This window comes from Mycteria americana, chromosome 8, assembly GCF_035582795.1.
Source record: "Mycteria americana isolate JAX WOST 10 ecotype Jacksonville Zoo and Gardens chromosome 8, USCA_MyAme_1.0, whole genome shotgun sequence".
In the NCBI taxonomy this organism is placed as follows: domain Eukaryota; kingdom Metazoa; phylum Chordata; class Aves; order Ciconiiformes; family Ciconiidae; genus Mycteria; species Mycteria americana.
In genome coordinates this window covers 44,476,645-44,491,929 of record NC_134372.1, presented here as the reverse complement: position 1 = coordinate 44,491,929, position 15,285 = coordinate 44,476,645, and the positions used below count along the sequence as shown (strand labels likewise).

The 15,285-nt window shown below is 40.2% G+C and overlaps 2 protein-coding genes across 2 annotated transcripts in view; both read left to right on the top strand.

The window, feature by feature from the left end:
- Positions 1–4,549, top strand: part of LOC142414140 (polycystin-1-like protein 2) — a 43,168-nt gene extending 38,619 nt beyond the window's left edge. Inside the window, 4 exon segments of the mRNA XM_075511041.1 lie at positions 41–251; positions 2,190–2,291; positions 3,443–3,574; positions 4,424–4,549. Of these exon segments, the coding sequence (XP_075367156.1) occupies positions 41–251; positions 2,190–2,291; positions 3,443–3,574; positions 4,424–4,549 (571 nt within the window).
- Positions 4,550–5,119: 570 nt separating this feature from the next.
- GCSH (glycine cleavage system protein H) lies at positions 5,120–12,939 on the top strand. The gene is made up of 5 exons (XM_075510885.1): positions 5,120–5,283; positions 9,005–9,084; positions 10,306–10,369; positions 11,974–12,105; positions 12,681–12,939. Exons 1-5 carry the CDS (start codon positions 5,160–5,162, stop codon positions 12,776–12,778), a joined length of 498 nt encoding a protein of 165 aa, XP_075367000.1. The 5' UTR covers positions 5,120–5,159; the 3' UTR covers positions 12,779–12,939.
- The last annotated feature ends 2,346 nt before the right edge of the window (positions 12,940–15,285 follow it).

The window sequence follows — 15,285 nt, the reverse complement described above, 5'->3', positions numbered from 1 at the left end:
GTGTGCACCGTCTATTACATCTTTTTTTTTTTTCTAACAGCTGTGTAAGCTTTAATGAAACAGCAAGAGCTGATGCAGTTCTTGGCTACCTGATTGCATTCCTAGTGCTTCTCTCCACAGTGAAACTGTGGCATCTCCTGAGGCTCAACCCTAAACTAAACATGATCACTTCAACTCTACGGAGGGCATGGGGTGATATCTCTGGATTCATCACTGTTATTGCAATCATGTTCCTCGCCTATTCCATTGCTGTGAGTACCGCTGGTTTCTGTTGTCTGCAGTCTGCATCCAGGTACTGTCAGGTTAAATGAATTATTTCTGAATGGTGAAGGCAGCATAGCTTTGAAATGTAAAACTGAATAAAGCTGCCTATCTGTCGTGGTTTAGCCCCAGCCGGCAACTAAGCACCACGCAGCCACTCACTCACTCCCCCTCGGTGGGATGGGGGAGAGAATCGGAAGAGCAAAAGTAAGAAAACTTGAGAGTTGAGATAAAAACAGTTTAATAGGGAAAGCAAAAGCCGCGCACGCAAGCAAAGCAAAACAAGGAATTAATTTACTACTTCCCATGGGCAGGCAGGTGTTCAGCCATCTCCAGGAAAGCAGGGCTCCATCACGCGTAACGGTTACTTGGGAAGACAAACGCCATCACTCCAAATGTCCCCCCCTTCCTTCTTCTTCCCCAGCTTTATATACTGAGCATGATGTCATGTGGTATGGAATAGCCCTTTGGTCAGTTTGGATCAACTATCCTGGCTGTGTCCCCTCCCAGCTTCTTCTGCACCTGGCAGAGCACGGGAAGCTGAAAAGTCCTTGACTAGTACAGCAACAACTAAAACATCTCTGTATTATCAACACTGTCTTCAGCACAAATCCAAAACATAGACCCATACCAGCCACTATAAAGAAAATGAACTCTATCTCAACTGAAACCAGGACACTATCTAAATCTTAGGTTAGCAGCTTGGAGCCCAATTCTTCAGTATAAGTGAAAGACAAGTTAAATTATCCACTTGTCTGTTCTTTGCAAACTGAAATTTAGTACAAAAATCAAACACCGAGATGAAAAAATGGATTCTCTGTGTGTAATAGGTGTGACAAAGAACAAAATACAGGAAAAATAACTTTCTGGATATAGCTCAAACTGGGGAGAGTGCAGCAAGTGCCATTGTCTGTTTGGCTAGTTTTTAAGTGGGAAATAATTATTTTTCTGCCTATAATAGGAATGCTTATTATGCAAATAAAATTATATTTTAATTCTAATGAGATTAAAGAATTATTGGACTGCAACTAGTTATGTATATTTACTGTTTTAGCTGAAACGTTTTGTGTAAACCTTCTGGCAGAGTAATGTGGGAAATTCAGCACATCTCAATTGCAAAATCACTGAAAAAGTGGAAACCATCTAAGCCAAATCCAAACTGTCCTGTAAAGGGCAGCCCTGTGACAAACGGGACCTGCTGCAGTCTCACACTGCCTGATTTCACGTTCCTCGTCTCTCCCTCCAGCACTGACACTCTAGCAACTGAGTAGCTTTAGGCAGTGGTGTGGCCACAAACTTCACAGGTAAAATAAGTGATGAGATCAGTTCCATGACCCAACCTGTTGTCACATCATGCAAGTGATGGAGCTGTGAAAGAAAGTGGCAGAGGGATGGAGAAAAAGGTGAGACTGCAGCAGCCCCCATTTAAATCAGACACAGTATGCCCTCAGGACATAAATGAAGAAAATTGCACCTTGGTTACTGAGGGCAAACAAGGAGGTTGCCTGTTTGGAAGGATCTGTGCACTGAAAGGCAAGTGTTTGTGACTATGATTAATTTGGTCAATTACGCAGGGATAAGTCTGCTCCCTGGAGGTGGACTAAATTACTTTCATGGTTTTGTCATGTATTTGCAGATTTTTTACATACCTAGTGGCAAGCTGAGCAGATATAAGACATTCTTATATCCATGATAAATGGTCTTACAGCTAAACACATTCAGTAAGCCTGAATCCAGTTCTTAGCTCTTCTTCTGTGACCTTGTCTGGTGTTGCCCCATTTGTAAACAAAAAAAACCCCAAAACACAAAAAAAGCTTCACGGCTCTGATGACAAACTAGGAGGGCTTTCTCTGAATACAGCAGTCATTAGCGGATTTTGCAGCAAGTATTCTGACCATAACACAAGATATACCTTCTTTCCTCTGCAGACAAACTTAATATTTGGCTGGAAGCTCTACTCTTACAAAACTCTCTTTGATTCAGCAGAGACCATGGTCAGTCTTCAGCTGGGAATCTTCAACTATGAGGAGGTACCACCTCTAATTGTGAGAAGTTTATCACTGTATAATTAGCATCTCAGCTATAAAATACGCTTTGACCCAGCAAATAGAAGGACTTTCAATTAGTACTAGACGTTAATCTAATCTTGCAAGCTCCACAGCTTCCTAAAGCAGCCACCTTTTCTCATCAAGACAAGAAAAAGACACCAAGTGAAATATATCTCACATCCCATTTTGACCATCAGTAGACTCAAAATGAACCTTCCATTGAGAAAGTTGCTCACATTGTAACTAGATATGTTACTTATTATTTACAGAAAGTTTTGAGCAATTTCCTTAGAAAGCTGCAGAAAGAAATGTGAGCGATGCCCTGCATTTGTTCTGAACACACATCCATTAGCTTCTCAAAAAAGGCAAGGCCTTCCACAAGGGAACTTTATGTTATATTTATTTTTATTATTCTTGACTTTTTCATTAAGTTCTTTCAAATATTACAATATCCTTTGAACAACTTTTTGTGGATTAAGCTAGTTCCCAGACATCTCTGACGGTGAAGCCCTCCCTGGTGGATGGTTTTAGACCACGGATCCCATACCCCAACAGGGTATGGGTAGCTTTGAAGATCAGTAATTGGGCATAAAGTTTTTCACGTCCACAACTCATGTTGTTAATCATGAAAATACATTCCTACATTATAGCTTACATGAAAATGAAGTTTTGGGATTTCTGCACAACCCTTAGTTGATATGTGTCCATGACAGTCTTGACGGGGCTTCTTTGTAAAGACACTACTAAATAAAAGCACACAGAAATTTCATCTATGCTTTGAAAGCTGAGGCATGATGGAGCTTCAGCTGTTCTGTGGATAAACAGATCTCCAGGCTTGTCAACTTTCATGTGAAACTTTCATACAATTACATTCAAATGCAAACAGTTAAAAAATCCTAAAGATTGTCCATATTCATAGATCATATATAAAAAATATTGTACCATCTTTGTACCATATCACATAAATGTAGGAAAGTGACTAAAGGAGAAAAATTTTATATATAATATACAGAGAGCATAATTTATTAGCCACAAGGATTTTCAGAGAGACAAACTCATTGTGCGTTAACTGCTTGTATGTATGCTTTTTTTTTCCAATCAAAATATGATGTCTTACCTTATTAATACTACAGGTCTTGGACTACAATCCAATTTTAGGGTCCTTCTTAATTGGATCCTGCATAATTTTCATGACATTTGTGGTACTGAATCTGTTCATTTCGGTGATTCTGGTTGCCTTTAGTGAGGAACAGAAGCACTACCAGGTGCGTTTGTCTAAGCTCTTCTGCTGTTTTTAACATTTATTGTGCAGTGCTTACTCATGATTTAGGTATTCTACCATTGGATGAAACCCATGTAAACTCAGTCCAACTCTTAAGAAGTCAACACTTACTCATAAAGCACACTTCAGATTTTCCAGATTTACACTGTCCATTCCTGTTCAGATGAGTCCCTGTTCAGATTTAGTACAAGATCTGATTTGTAGCCTTCTGTTCACATACTAAATCCAGCAAAAAGGTCTTAGACTTGTGCCCCAGCTCCATTGAAATCAGTGCCAAAACTGCTACTAAAGTCCATGAGGACTTTACAGCTCTTTTTAAAAATGTCACTGTGAGTGCCTGACCCATTCAAGCTATTGATAGCCTGGTGTGAAATCCAGCTTAGTACTCCAGTACTGTCCAAAATTCCTCTATGTTTTAAATAAAGTCAAGGGAGATGAAAACAAAGGATATGGTCAATAGAAAACAAGATATATTTAGTTTTTCTCATTGACTTCGTCTAGAAATGGTGGGTGGCTCATTGTATATACCACTAGTTGTATGGTAGATGGCAAGTGACCTCCAGGCTCCTGTAGCAAGATTTCCACAGGATTTGACAAGCCAGAACTTCTTCTGTAATGTCCATGCTCACTCATGCTCACCTGAGACTTTTGTCGTGATAAAAATAGTGGCATGATGTTTTGCTTTGGCAGTTACTCATGCTCTGCTTAGAGTGAAAATTGGCTTATTTCACCTCAAGTAGAGATTTTCTCTTGCGATTTTCTCTGGCTTCAGCAAACTGTATCTGCTTCTGGTCTGCGCATCCGAGTAACTTACTTCTCGTTGTCATTTTAGGCTTCAGAAGAAGAGGAAATTGTTGACCTAATGCTAATGAAACTTTTCAGTTGCTTCGGGATTAAATGCAAGAAGGAAGAGAAACAAGTCACTAATGATCAACTGAAATAACCTGTCAACGATTAAATGATAACCGCAATGAAAAGTCACTTTGTGGGTAAAAGATTTACTTTTTAACTATCAGCTGCAGTGGCTAGGCTTAGGTTATCGTGGCTTCCGACTAAAATGCTGCGGCATTCAACCAATAAACTGTTGCTGAGTGATGTTATTGTAGAGTATTAGCGAAGAAATAATGCTAAACCTAAGATGAAGTGTCCCACGTGTACTTCCTGTAGACTTAGCATCTGTATTTAATAAACACTGAGCTTTTGTTGCACCGTTTCGCTAAAACCACTCGCTTTCCGCCAAGCAAGCGCCATGGAAAGATGGCGACCCCGTTGGACCGCCTTCCTTCCCCCGGCTCCGCCGGGGCCGCCCGCCGGCCTGCCCCTGCTCCCGCCCCCGGCACAGCGGCCTGCCGGCGGGGCACGAAGCAGCTTCGCTCCCCGGCTGCCAGACGGCTGTTCAGAGACCGCTAATCCCTGTCAGAAACCGCGCCGCCCACTGAGGTGACCCGGTGACAGCCGCCCGCTCCCGCGCGCTGTAACCGCCGCCGGTAACGGCCGCCCCTGACGACGCCCCCGCGAGGCGGGAGCTCCGCGCGGCACCGCCCCCCGCCCGCCCGCCCCCGGCAAAGATGGCGTGGCGAGCGTTGTGGCGGGTCGGGCCGGTCCTGGTGCCTCGCTGCCCGCGCCTCTCGCCGCCGGCACTGCGGGTGCCCGCGGCCCGGAGGTTGGCCACCAGCTCGCTGGTGCTGTCCGGTGAGTGGCGGCCGGGGGGCGGCGGGAGGGAGGCGTGCGGTGGCCAGCGGGAGAGCGGCCCGGTTGTGCTCCCTTTCTGTCAGGGCTCCCGGGAGGGGAGGGTGGGCTGCTGCAGCCGGGCTGGCCTTCAGGTGCTGCGAGCAGGGGCAGACCTCGCAGCCCGCGGAGGAGCGGTGCCGGCCGCGCCGGTGGCTGCACCTGTCCGCCAAGCCCGCCGCCTGCAGCAGCCGGTGAGGGCTGAAGTGACCTCCCTGCTCTGTGCGCCGAGCAGCCCCGAGGTTTAAACCTCCGCCTGTCAGACCCTGGCGTGCAGGAGTACTTCGTAGCGAGGCGCGTCGTGTATTTTAGCTGCCCGTGCGGCGAGGAGGAGCGCGACCGGGTGGAGCGGGATGCTGCAGCTTCTGCCCCTGAGCTGCGCTGGTCTCGGACGGGTCATCTCCACCCGCTGGTGCAGGGCTGTCCGTATGGGAGTCGGGGAGAAGCCTCGCAAGATGGCTGAAGCCTTGCAAGGGCTTACGGCTGCAGGGGGCAATTAATGTCGCCTTGCTTTTGGCAGTGCCGGGTTTCACCTGTCCCTTGTCCCGGTGCTGACACTCTCCCAATTCCTCCTCCCATGAGGAGCTGTTTCATCTCCATTAATTGACAGAAAACTTTTAACCTCCTCTCCATGCTGCAGTTTTTCAGCAAAGTGGCCCTGTCCCCTTCTGGCCCCAGCTGCAGGCTTCACTGAGTGGGCCGAGTGTGGAGAAAATGAACTTGACAAAAAAAGTGGATAGCTTTTCCTGGGATCGTCATGCTGCAACAGCTTGTTGATAGCTCCGAGGAGCAGCAGCAGCAGAAACGGGTGGATGGAGGAGGCAGGCCTGCAGCAGCCCCAGCAGTTAGATTGGCGTGGGCTGCCAGGAAACCCGAGCCAGATTTTCAGGGCCTGTTTTGTGCTGAAGTAGCTTGGGTTGGTCTCACCAGCTCCTGTGCAGCAGAGCTACAGAAGTGTTAAGGCAGGAGGTGGACTTGCGCATCGGTGCTTGGTGTGATTTTGCACTTAACGTAGTTAATTCTGAAAGTATCTGCTACTGTTGAAGCTCTCTTTGAATGACAGCCACAGAAGTCTGACAAACAGAATCTGTGGTACTTTAGAAGACAGGAACGTTGAAGATAGGAAAGAAGAGGAGAACATGCTATGAAAGTAATGACTGCTACTAAGAAGAGATCATAAATTTCCTTCCAGATAGTCTTTTAACCTGTTTAACTGCCTTCTGTTAGAAGTGAACGAAATAACATTTATTAGTCATTATTTGCAAATTAAGTGAGTCAAGATCTAAGCTTTTTCACTATTCTAATCAATAAACCCATTGTTTATCTATAGATATAACTCGAAGGAATAACATAAATTATGCTTTTGTTTTAGGCAGAGAGGAAAAATTGTGTATGCCTCTCTGTGGAGGTGTGAGTTTTTCCTTTACTCTTGAGGTATATATTTATGAAATATTTAATAGAGGCAGGCTAAACTAAATGAAGGTCTGAATTCAGAATGTGCTAGTTAAGCTGAAACCAAAGTCACGTTGAAATGAACAGAGCTAGGGTAAATTTAGCTTTTCTTCTGAAAAAGAATGCTCGCAGAAGAGATTTGGTATGCTTTGACATTTTATATTCGTTTAATTTGATTTATTTAATGGGCTGATCACATAAGCTCAAAGTTCAAATGTTGAGATTACTTATTAACTCTTTCTAATGTGACCTTTATTTGTAGTGGTGTTTGTTATGTGGTTAGAATTTTTCATTTTTCACTTTTTTTATTTTGTCCTACGAGAAGCTTATGTGCTCTTCTAACTGTTGGGAACATTTTACTGCTGTGTTCCAAAGTGATCATGGAAGTCTTCTGTTTTTCTTTTTTTTTTTTAACCTCGCTTTATAAACAAACCTTATACAACATTATTATCCTGCATAAAAAGATATTGGTTGGCTTCTTTGTGATGTGTAATGTCACAAATGTTCAGCTTGGGCTTGAGATTCTGTGTCATTCTCCGTTCTTACGGTTCGTTACTCATTTCCAGTGAAATTCCTATGGGTTTAATGTCTTGACATAAAATGATTTAAGACATTTGATTTCTTCTGTTCATTAGAACGTGTCCTGAGAGATTTCTGTAGCTATAAATAATGCTAGCTGAAATTCTCTGGGTTTTTTGAGTGCTAATTCATGGAAAAATACTTCACATTTGCATTTTACTCAATTTTTTGTGTACTGTACTTGCAAAAACATGTATTGCTCTACCAAGGTTTATAAAGCTTAGGCCATCTTCAAAGACAAACCATTTTATCTGAGACTTGCTTCTCTTACACGTGTTCAGATGTAAATAAGAGGATCACTACAATTGAAACAGCTTAAAATATGGCTGACTTACAGTGGAAAGATTTAGCAGGTCTGCAATGAGAACTTCTGTTTTCCTTCGTGTACAAGTTTAGAAAATATACCAGGATTTGCAGAAGTGTCGTTTCTCTAGTGGGTGTAACGAGTCCAGCCTAGAGGAAGAGCCTGAGAGGAGAATTTTGAGCTCAAAAGGAAGGTCCAGCTGTACTACTCTGGCACTAATCACACCAGGAGCTCTGTTTAAGAAGTTATCTTCTCCAGCTTCTGGAACATCTCTTGCCTGATTGCATAGGTGCTACAAGTGAAAATTAAAAATAAATAAATTTTTTAAAAAGGGACAGAAGTATCTATGGGGAAAATACGGAAGTGAGAAAACAGACAAAGCAGGTTGAAAATGCTGAGTAAAAAAAGTTCCAGCTAAAACGTTAGCAAGAAAGAAGTTGCCTGTTTCAATTACTTCTTTGGAAGTTTTTCCATATGACTTTATAAAAAGAATTGCTTCTAATAAAAGCTAGGACAAGCTGCCCTGAATCTTACAGATAGAAAATATATGTAGAATTGTAAGACTGCTGTGAAAAGACTTAACAGGGTCTTAAATATGCTTACATTAAAACTAGACAGAATAACTACCGTGGTATTCTCACAGTACCAGTATTAACAGAGAGCAAATTCTCTTAAGTAACAGTTACCTGTATGAGTTGCCTTATTAATTTTCCCTGTATTAATTTGCCGTAGTTTTACATAGATCTGTCACAACATTAACCAGGGAGAAGTAGACTCTGTAGGAAAAATCAGGGGGAGGGAAGAGAATCAGCTATTTAAACTAGCTAGGCTGCAACTTCTTTACTTTAACTGATGGCTCTGTTTAAGTACTTTGAATGAGATGCTGTAATGCTGACACTGTTTCTAACAGGTCGTTAACACTGGCCTTCCTAGGAATAATAAAGTGGTTGTCAGAAACAAACACTAAATATGCTTGAAAAGCCACTAAGCTATCGTAGAAATGCATAACTATGAGTAAAGTACACATATACGCTTTAGACTTATACTTTTGTTTGAAGTAGAACTACTCCTTTGCTCCTGTACTTTATCAGTCTCTAGATGATTGCACAGGAACTAGTAATACTCTCAGCAGAACCTCTAGCGAGCTTCTACCGTGTCACTAAGCAGCTTGTCATGAGCAGAACAAAATGATTCTGTAACTTGTATTTACTGTTTAAAATGTTTTCCAAGGAAAAAGAACAAAACTAACCCAGTAAAAAAACCCCACAGTTTAAGCCTGCAAATGTGTTATTGTATTTAAGTGAGCAACATGTCACGTATTTCTGAAGTATCAAGTTTGTTTCATTTTAGCCCGCAAATTCACAGACAAGCATGAATGGATATCCGTTGAAAATGGCATTGGAACAGTAGGAATCAGCAATTTTGCACAGGTATTGATCCCGCCCCCCTTACCCAAGTCTGCAGTATTTATTTACACATACCTGCTCTTGTCCTTGCTCTTTGGACAGTTACTGGTTTTTATTGTTCTAATTGCATGGGCCATACAATGAGCGTGATTTTTGGACTTAGATCTATCACATTATTTGTGAAGTGAATGCTGCTGCAGCATTCTGATAAATTCTTAATCACTTCAGATTGAGCCTATGGAGAGCTGAACTTGATGAGAAACTTAATGGTTCAGCAGAATTTAAAACCTCCTTTATTACTTCAGTTCTTATAGGCCTGAGGAGTTTGTGGCTATGTGAAGAGGATATCGTGCACTTTTTAGGCCCAATTTCCCTTGAACATGAATATAGTGCAATCCCTCTGGCTAAAGAACAATGGTGAATACAAGTACAACATGGCATATATTTCTTACTCTAGGATAGGAATTACTTTGGATTTTTTGTTTTGTTTTGTTCTCGTGCAAGTACTTGATTTGGAACAGACACAGGCAAATTCAGGATAGAAATTCACTGTATAGGAAATGTAAGAAAATCTATTGTGAGAAGCTATCAATGAAGTGGAATTAATGTTTCTTAGGACAAGCAGCGTTTCCCGTAATCTCATTTTTCTGTAAATAACACTAATACTCTGCAAGATCCCTAGTCTTTTGTGAGATAGGGTACATTTGTCACTGAAGAGGCAGAAGCCTATTCTGGTTGAGCCGATTCTTATGGTGATAAGGCTCCTTATTAAGTCAGTAAAGACAAACTGTATGCTAACAGCTCTGCAGTTGTCCATGTCTCTGGGGAGGAATCATTGTGTTTTCTTTCAAATTGCACTGGAAGTAAATCTTCTGTGCTTTGTAACAAAAAGATAATTCCCTCAAATCATTGAGAACTTTGTCCTTTAAAACTGTTGTTGCTCTAGCTGTTGCTAAGGTCAGCAGATGTTATTTCTCATTCTGCCTGAAGAAATCTGTATATAAACCTTGTCACTCAGCCTGAGGGTTATTAACACTGTAAAAGATAAACAATAATTTGGCATTTGGGGCATGATAACAAAACATTTTTTTCAAGTTAAATGTTTAAAATGAAAAAGTGAAAAATGAGAACTAAATTTAGAGACAGAGGTGACTTGTATACAGTGATTCTAGAGTTAATGTATCGGATCTCTCTTGGGTATATTTTCCTTAATGTATGCTTTGATGCTTTTGTTTTTCTTTTAAGGAAGCATTAGGAGATGTTGTTTACTGTAGTCTTCCAGAAATTGGGACAAAATTGAGTAAACATGGTAAGTTTCAGCTCTAATTTCTAATGAAGTAATTACTCTACTTATCCCGCTCTCCCTTTGCAAAGATGAATTTTATGAAGTAATCTTTATGTTCATTAACACCATTATAAATCTTCTGGATGCAGAATAAATTCAGGTATTTCTACAAGAGACAGCTTTAATGCCAAATTCTCACTGTCAGACCATGCATGGTAGCAGAAAATACCTGCTTATTAAACTGTGAAGACATTTATTTAAAAATCAAACATTTTAAATATATTTTTGTAATCATTTTATCTGTACTCTGTTTTAAAAATATTTGTGCTTTGATTTGGACTTGCTCGTGTTTAGGCTGGCTTATTTGTAATTCTGCAGTTACGCATTTCACGAGTTGCACAGTGTGAAACATTTAATTCATATCAAGCTCTAATTTTTCTATGAATATACAGACTCAGTAATTTTTGGGTATCAACTGTAATCGTAGGTTTTTGCTCATTAGTGATGTATATATTGTTACATTCTTAACCATTCAGTTATGCAATTTTCCATGTTAAAGAAGAGTGAGCACTAACAGGTAGAAAGGAAAAGCCTATTCCTGTATTTACATGGAGAGCTGTCTCGCTAGTATATGAAGAAAAGATTGTCATTAGCTTCAGACATTGCAGAACAAGAATGTAGATTTACTGAAGTAAAGTAGCGGGCCTTTCTTTTGCCATCCTTCTTGTGGAATAGGTCCGTATCGAACTGTCTTGGCCAAATCTATTACATTGCATTGAATGGTGAATGTTAGACAAAAGGTCTTTCTGTTTAGGGTTTTAATTAACCAACTTGTAGTTTTGTTTTATCTGAAGGAATTTAATTTCCATTTAGTTCTTCTCTTTTCTACCCGTTCTGGCCTTAGTCTAATTCTAAGCTTTCCCAGAACATGTTGTTCTCTGATTCCTTGTGCTGATGCCTATCTACTCTTCTGACAGCTCCGTGTTCCTCCAGCCTCTGTCTTGTTTGCTTGTGGCAAGTTACTCTGGACTAACGTTGCTCCAGGCACCATTTCCATAACTGCTTACAAAATAGAAAAAAGGGAAGAGCGGCTGGGTGATTCCAGTGTGGTGCTTCTGAATACTAATGCGTGTTCTCCAGTGAGTGCAAATGTAACACTTGATAGTGTTTCTGAAGAAAAACGGGGATTCCTGAAATTGTGGCTGTGTCTATTTTGTTAACCAAATTATGTATAAAAAGGTTTAAATTGTAGATAGAAGCCATATTTAGGTCTCTTGCAGCAAGAGCTGGATGTGGTTCCTTCTAACCCTGTATCGTATCATATGCTGTAGTGCTTTAGCCAAAGGATTAGCCAAATGTAAGAAATTTCCGCCCCTTCTGTAGTAGCCAGCTAGCTAGTGTTATGCAAGTTCCCCAGAATAATTCAGGAGCATAAACATCAAATTTAATACTGCTGATCATTGTCATAAAGTTGGTGACTTCAATCTCTTTGACAGTTTTACAGTTTTCCTTGCTCAAGATCAAGACACTTCTTCAATGGCTAGGTCATCCCCAGAATGTCTGACTAAAAAATCTACAGTGCTTTGTATTTTCCTCTTAAAAGCGTTCAATCATATTCTGTGTTTCAGAGGAGTTTGGAGCTTTGGAAAGTGTGAAAGCTGCTAGTGAACTCTACTCTCCTCTGTCAGGAGAAGTGACTGAGATTAATGCTGCCCTTGCAGATAATCCAGGGCTCGTCAATAAATCTTGTTATCAAGATGGTAAGATGTCATTTTTATCTTTCAATAATGAATACCACCTGGATTCTTGCTATCACAAATGGCTCTGCAATTCCTAATTCTTCCAGTTTAATGGTGTGGAGGCTTAAATGGAATATATTGAATATAGTTCAAGCCCAATAAAATTTAACATGAAAGTCTTATTGTAGTCTTGTCTTTGCTGACAGCTGCTTTACAATGTGTTCTTTTCAGACATAGACTGTGGTTGAATTTAAATCTATTTCTCTTGATCGCATTTCTCTTTTTTGATCTTGCAACAGCTCATGATACAGAGAGGTCAGGCTCTTTTTCTAGACAGTGTCTCCTTAATGCCACTGTCAGAGACAGTACTAAATTAGATAGCTGGTCTGACTCAAAAGGCCATTTTTTATGACAGGTTTGTTTGCTCATTTTTTAAAGTACTGAAACATTGTTTTGCCTGCACAAGAAGTCCTGTGATTCTACCAGTGTTTCAGGGCTTGTGTGCCTACTGGGGGTACTTTCTAAGGCAGTAACATGAATGAGTCTTTCCTGTAGAATATTAGCAACTGTTTTTCTTTTTAATTTCCTCACTACAGGTTGGCTTATCAAGATGACTGTGGAAAACCCTGCTGAACTTGATGAACTGATGAATGAAGATGCCTATGAGAAATACATAAAATCCATTGAGGACTGAGCTGGAATAATGAAATAAATCCATATAAAATATTTCAGTGTAGTTTGTCATCAATCAGTGAAGTAGAGAATATCAAGTTCTGGCAACCTGAAAGATACCACTTGTGATCACATATACAAGGCTGTAAATAATTGCAGTGATAAAAATGCTTAACATCTGCATACCTGCACAGGTGTTTTATTCTAGATTGTCTGATTTATGTAACTTCAGGATGTTATCTATGATGTTTTGGGAAACAAACTTTGTTTGCTAAAATATATACTTCCCACGATTCATTTGACAATCAAATTTAGTAACAACAGCCTTAATATAGTAATTCTGTTGTAAGTACATGACTGTTCTTATAGCCTGAACTACAGCTTTCCCTGAAATATACAGCTTTCCCTGAAATACTTTTCTATTGCTCCCAAGATACTGAAGAGCAGTGCCTCCTTAACTTCCTAATATTTTTCTTAATTATAGTGGCAAAGATTATACCAAAAAAAGAGAAGCCATATCAACTACCTCTTTGCATGATTTTTACTTCATTACAGAATTTAGTAATCCTTTTGTTTTCCTTCTTCATTTTACTATGTAATCAAATAGTTCCGCCTTTGAGGCGGAAGGGTATGGTCCTGATCTTCTGATTTATATGCTTTCTTAGTATGCAGAACTCATGCAATGATAGTTTATCAAGGTTCTCGAGTGGATTATTTAGGCTATATTTTTTTGTCTGGCAAACACTACCTATGTCACAAGTAATTAAGGAATTCTACATCCCGTGCCTAGCAACTGTGGTGATTCCAGAAGAGTAGATACTTCTGAAAATTGTGTGATCAGTAATAGTTTGACATGTAATGCATCCATGTGTGTCTGTCTTTTAAGATCAAGTAGGGACACTGCTGTAATGACATCACAGGAATGAAGCTAAAACTTTTGCTTTGCAAACCAGTAAACTAAAGCAGTTGATTCCATTAGACTTAATACTTAATGAATCCACAAATGTGCACTCAAAGTTGATGTGACATTTAAGGGTAAGGTTGAGTTGTACAGACCTGCACTTTAGGAGAACATAATAGTACAGCAGAGTTTTGGTGTAAAACTTTTTTCCACAATTTTAAAATAGTGATGAGAAGCTAAGCACAAAACAGGAATGCAAACCAAGTATCTCTAAGTTGATCTAAGAGGAAGCAGGGGAACGTTTAATCCATATAAGATGATGAAGGCAAAATTCATGTTCCTTTGGAAGTTGCTTTCAAAAGCACAGCCCTTCTAAAGGGCAGGAATACACTGCAGGTTATACAGAAAATTTTCTAGTGTATAAAAATGTAAGTCTTTTAAGATCTGAAGGGATGTCAAAGTAATTGGTGGTTTGGTTTTTGGTTTTTTTTTTTTAAATCCTAGGAGCTAATTTTTTCTACACAAGTCACAGATAAAAGCCCTGCCAAGAGAGACTCCACTGTGTATTTAAGATAGTTTTATCTTTTCCATAGGAGTTAAACTGCAAAGCGACTAAGGAAAGAGCGGGTTTGACTGTTCCACAGGAGTCTTAACTTGGCAGTGGCTGATAAACAAAAGGCTCCAGTAAACCTAGTGTAAATGCTTTAAAAACTGTCAGTACTTATCCATTATGTACAGTATCATGCAGTATTTATTGTGACAACAGTCAGGGCCCAGAGAGCTGGGAGCTTGATCCTGGCCTCTTACAGACTCCCTGTGCCAGTTTGGCTCTTTGACCTCCCTGTGCGCTTTCCAAAGGGAAAGAGAAAGTTTGTTTCAAAGTAGAATGAGTACAGGCAAATGGAGATGGGAATGCATGAAAATGTTTCATTGATACTGTTTCTTCAACACTATTTTTTTCAACTTTACTAGAGAGTAATAGGCCCTTCCTTTACTGCCATGTAATATATGACCCTTGTGGATCTCCCTTTAAAGGTTAGTCCAGAGCATTATAATGCATTTTAATAAAATTTTTCCCTTAAATTGTTTATATTCTTTCCTTTTGATCAATGAAATAGTCATTTCTGTAATCCCCCAAGGAACCTGGGGAATAGTAAAAACTGGCAAATCTGATCTCTTCCTCAAGCTTTGCCCTCATCTATGTATTAGTGGTGTTCATAAGGTTACACGCGAGTATGGATAAATGACAACTTTCCTGAGAAACCATCTGAAACAGAATTCAACCTTTCTTTCATGGTGTACAGTTGGAGAATGGATGTTCTTTTTCTTAAAGAGGAGGACCAGGAATCACTCTATAGTTCTTTTAGCGTTCGATATGACCATAAAGTGATTTATTGAATTTCCCAATTCCTCTTAAAATGGGAACAACAATACTTAGGTGCTTTTCTTGTGTGGTTTATGCTGAGATCTCTGGTATTCTGCAGTTATTTAGGCCAAAGGATGTCTATTGGAGCAAATATTTTTATATCTTTCTACAATCCACTCAACTACCTGAATTATGCTGCCAAAATAATGTATTCTTCCTTGTTTGATGTATGCTACCCAAGCAGAGCTCCTAGCTTTCAAAT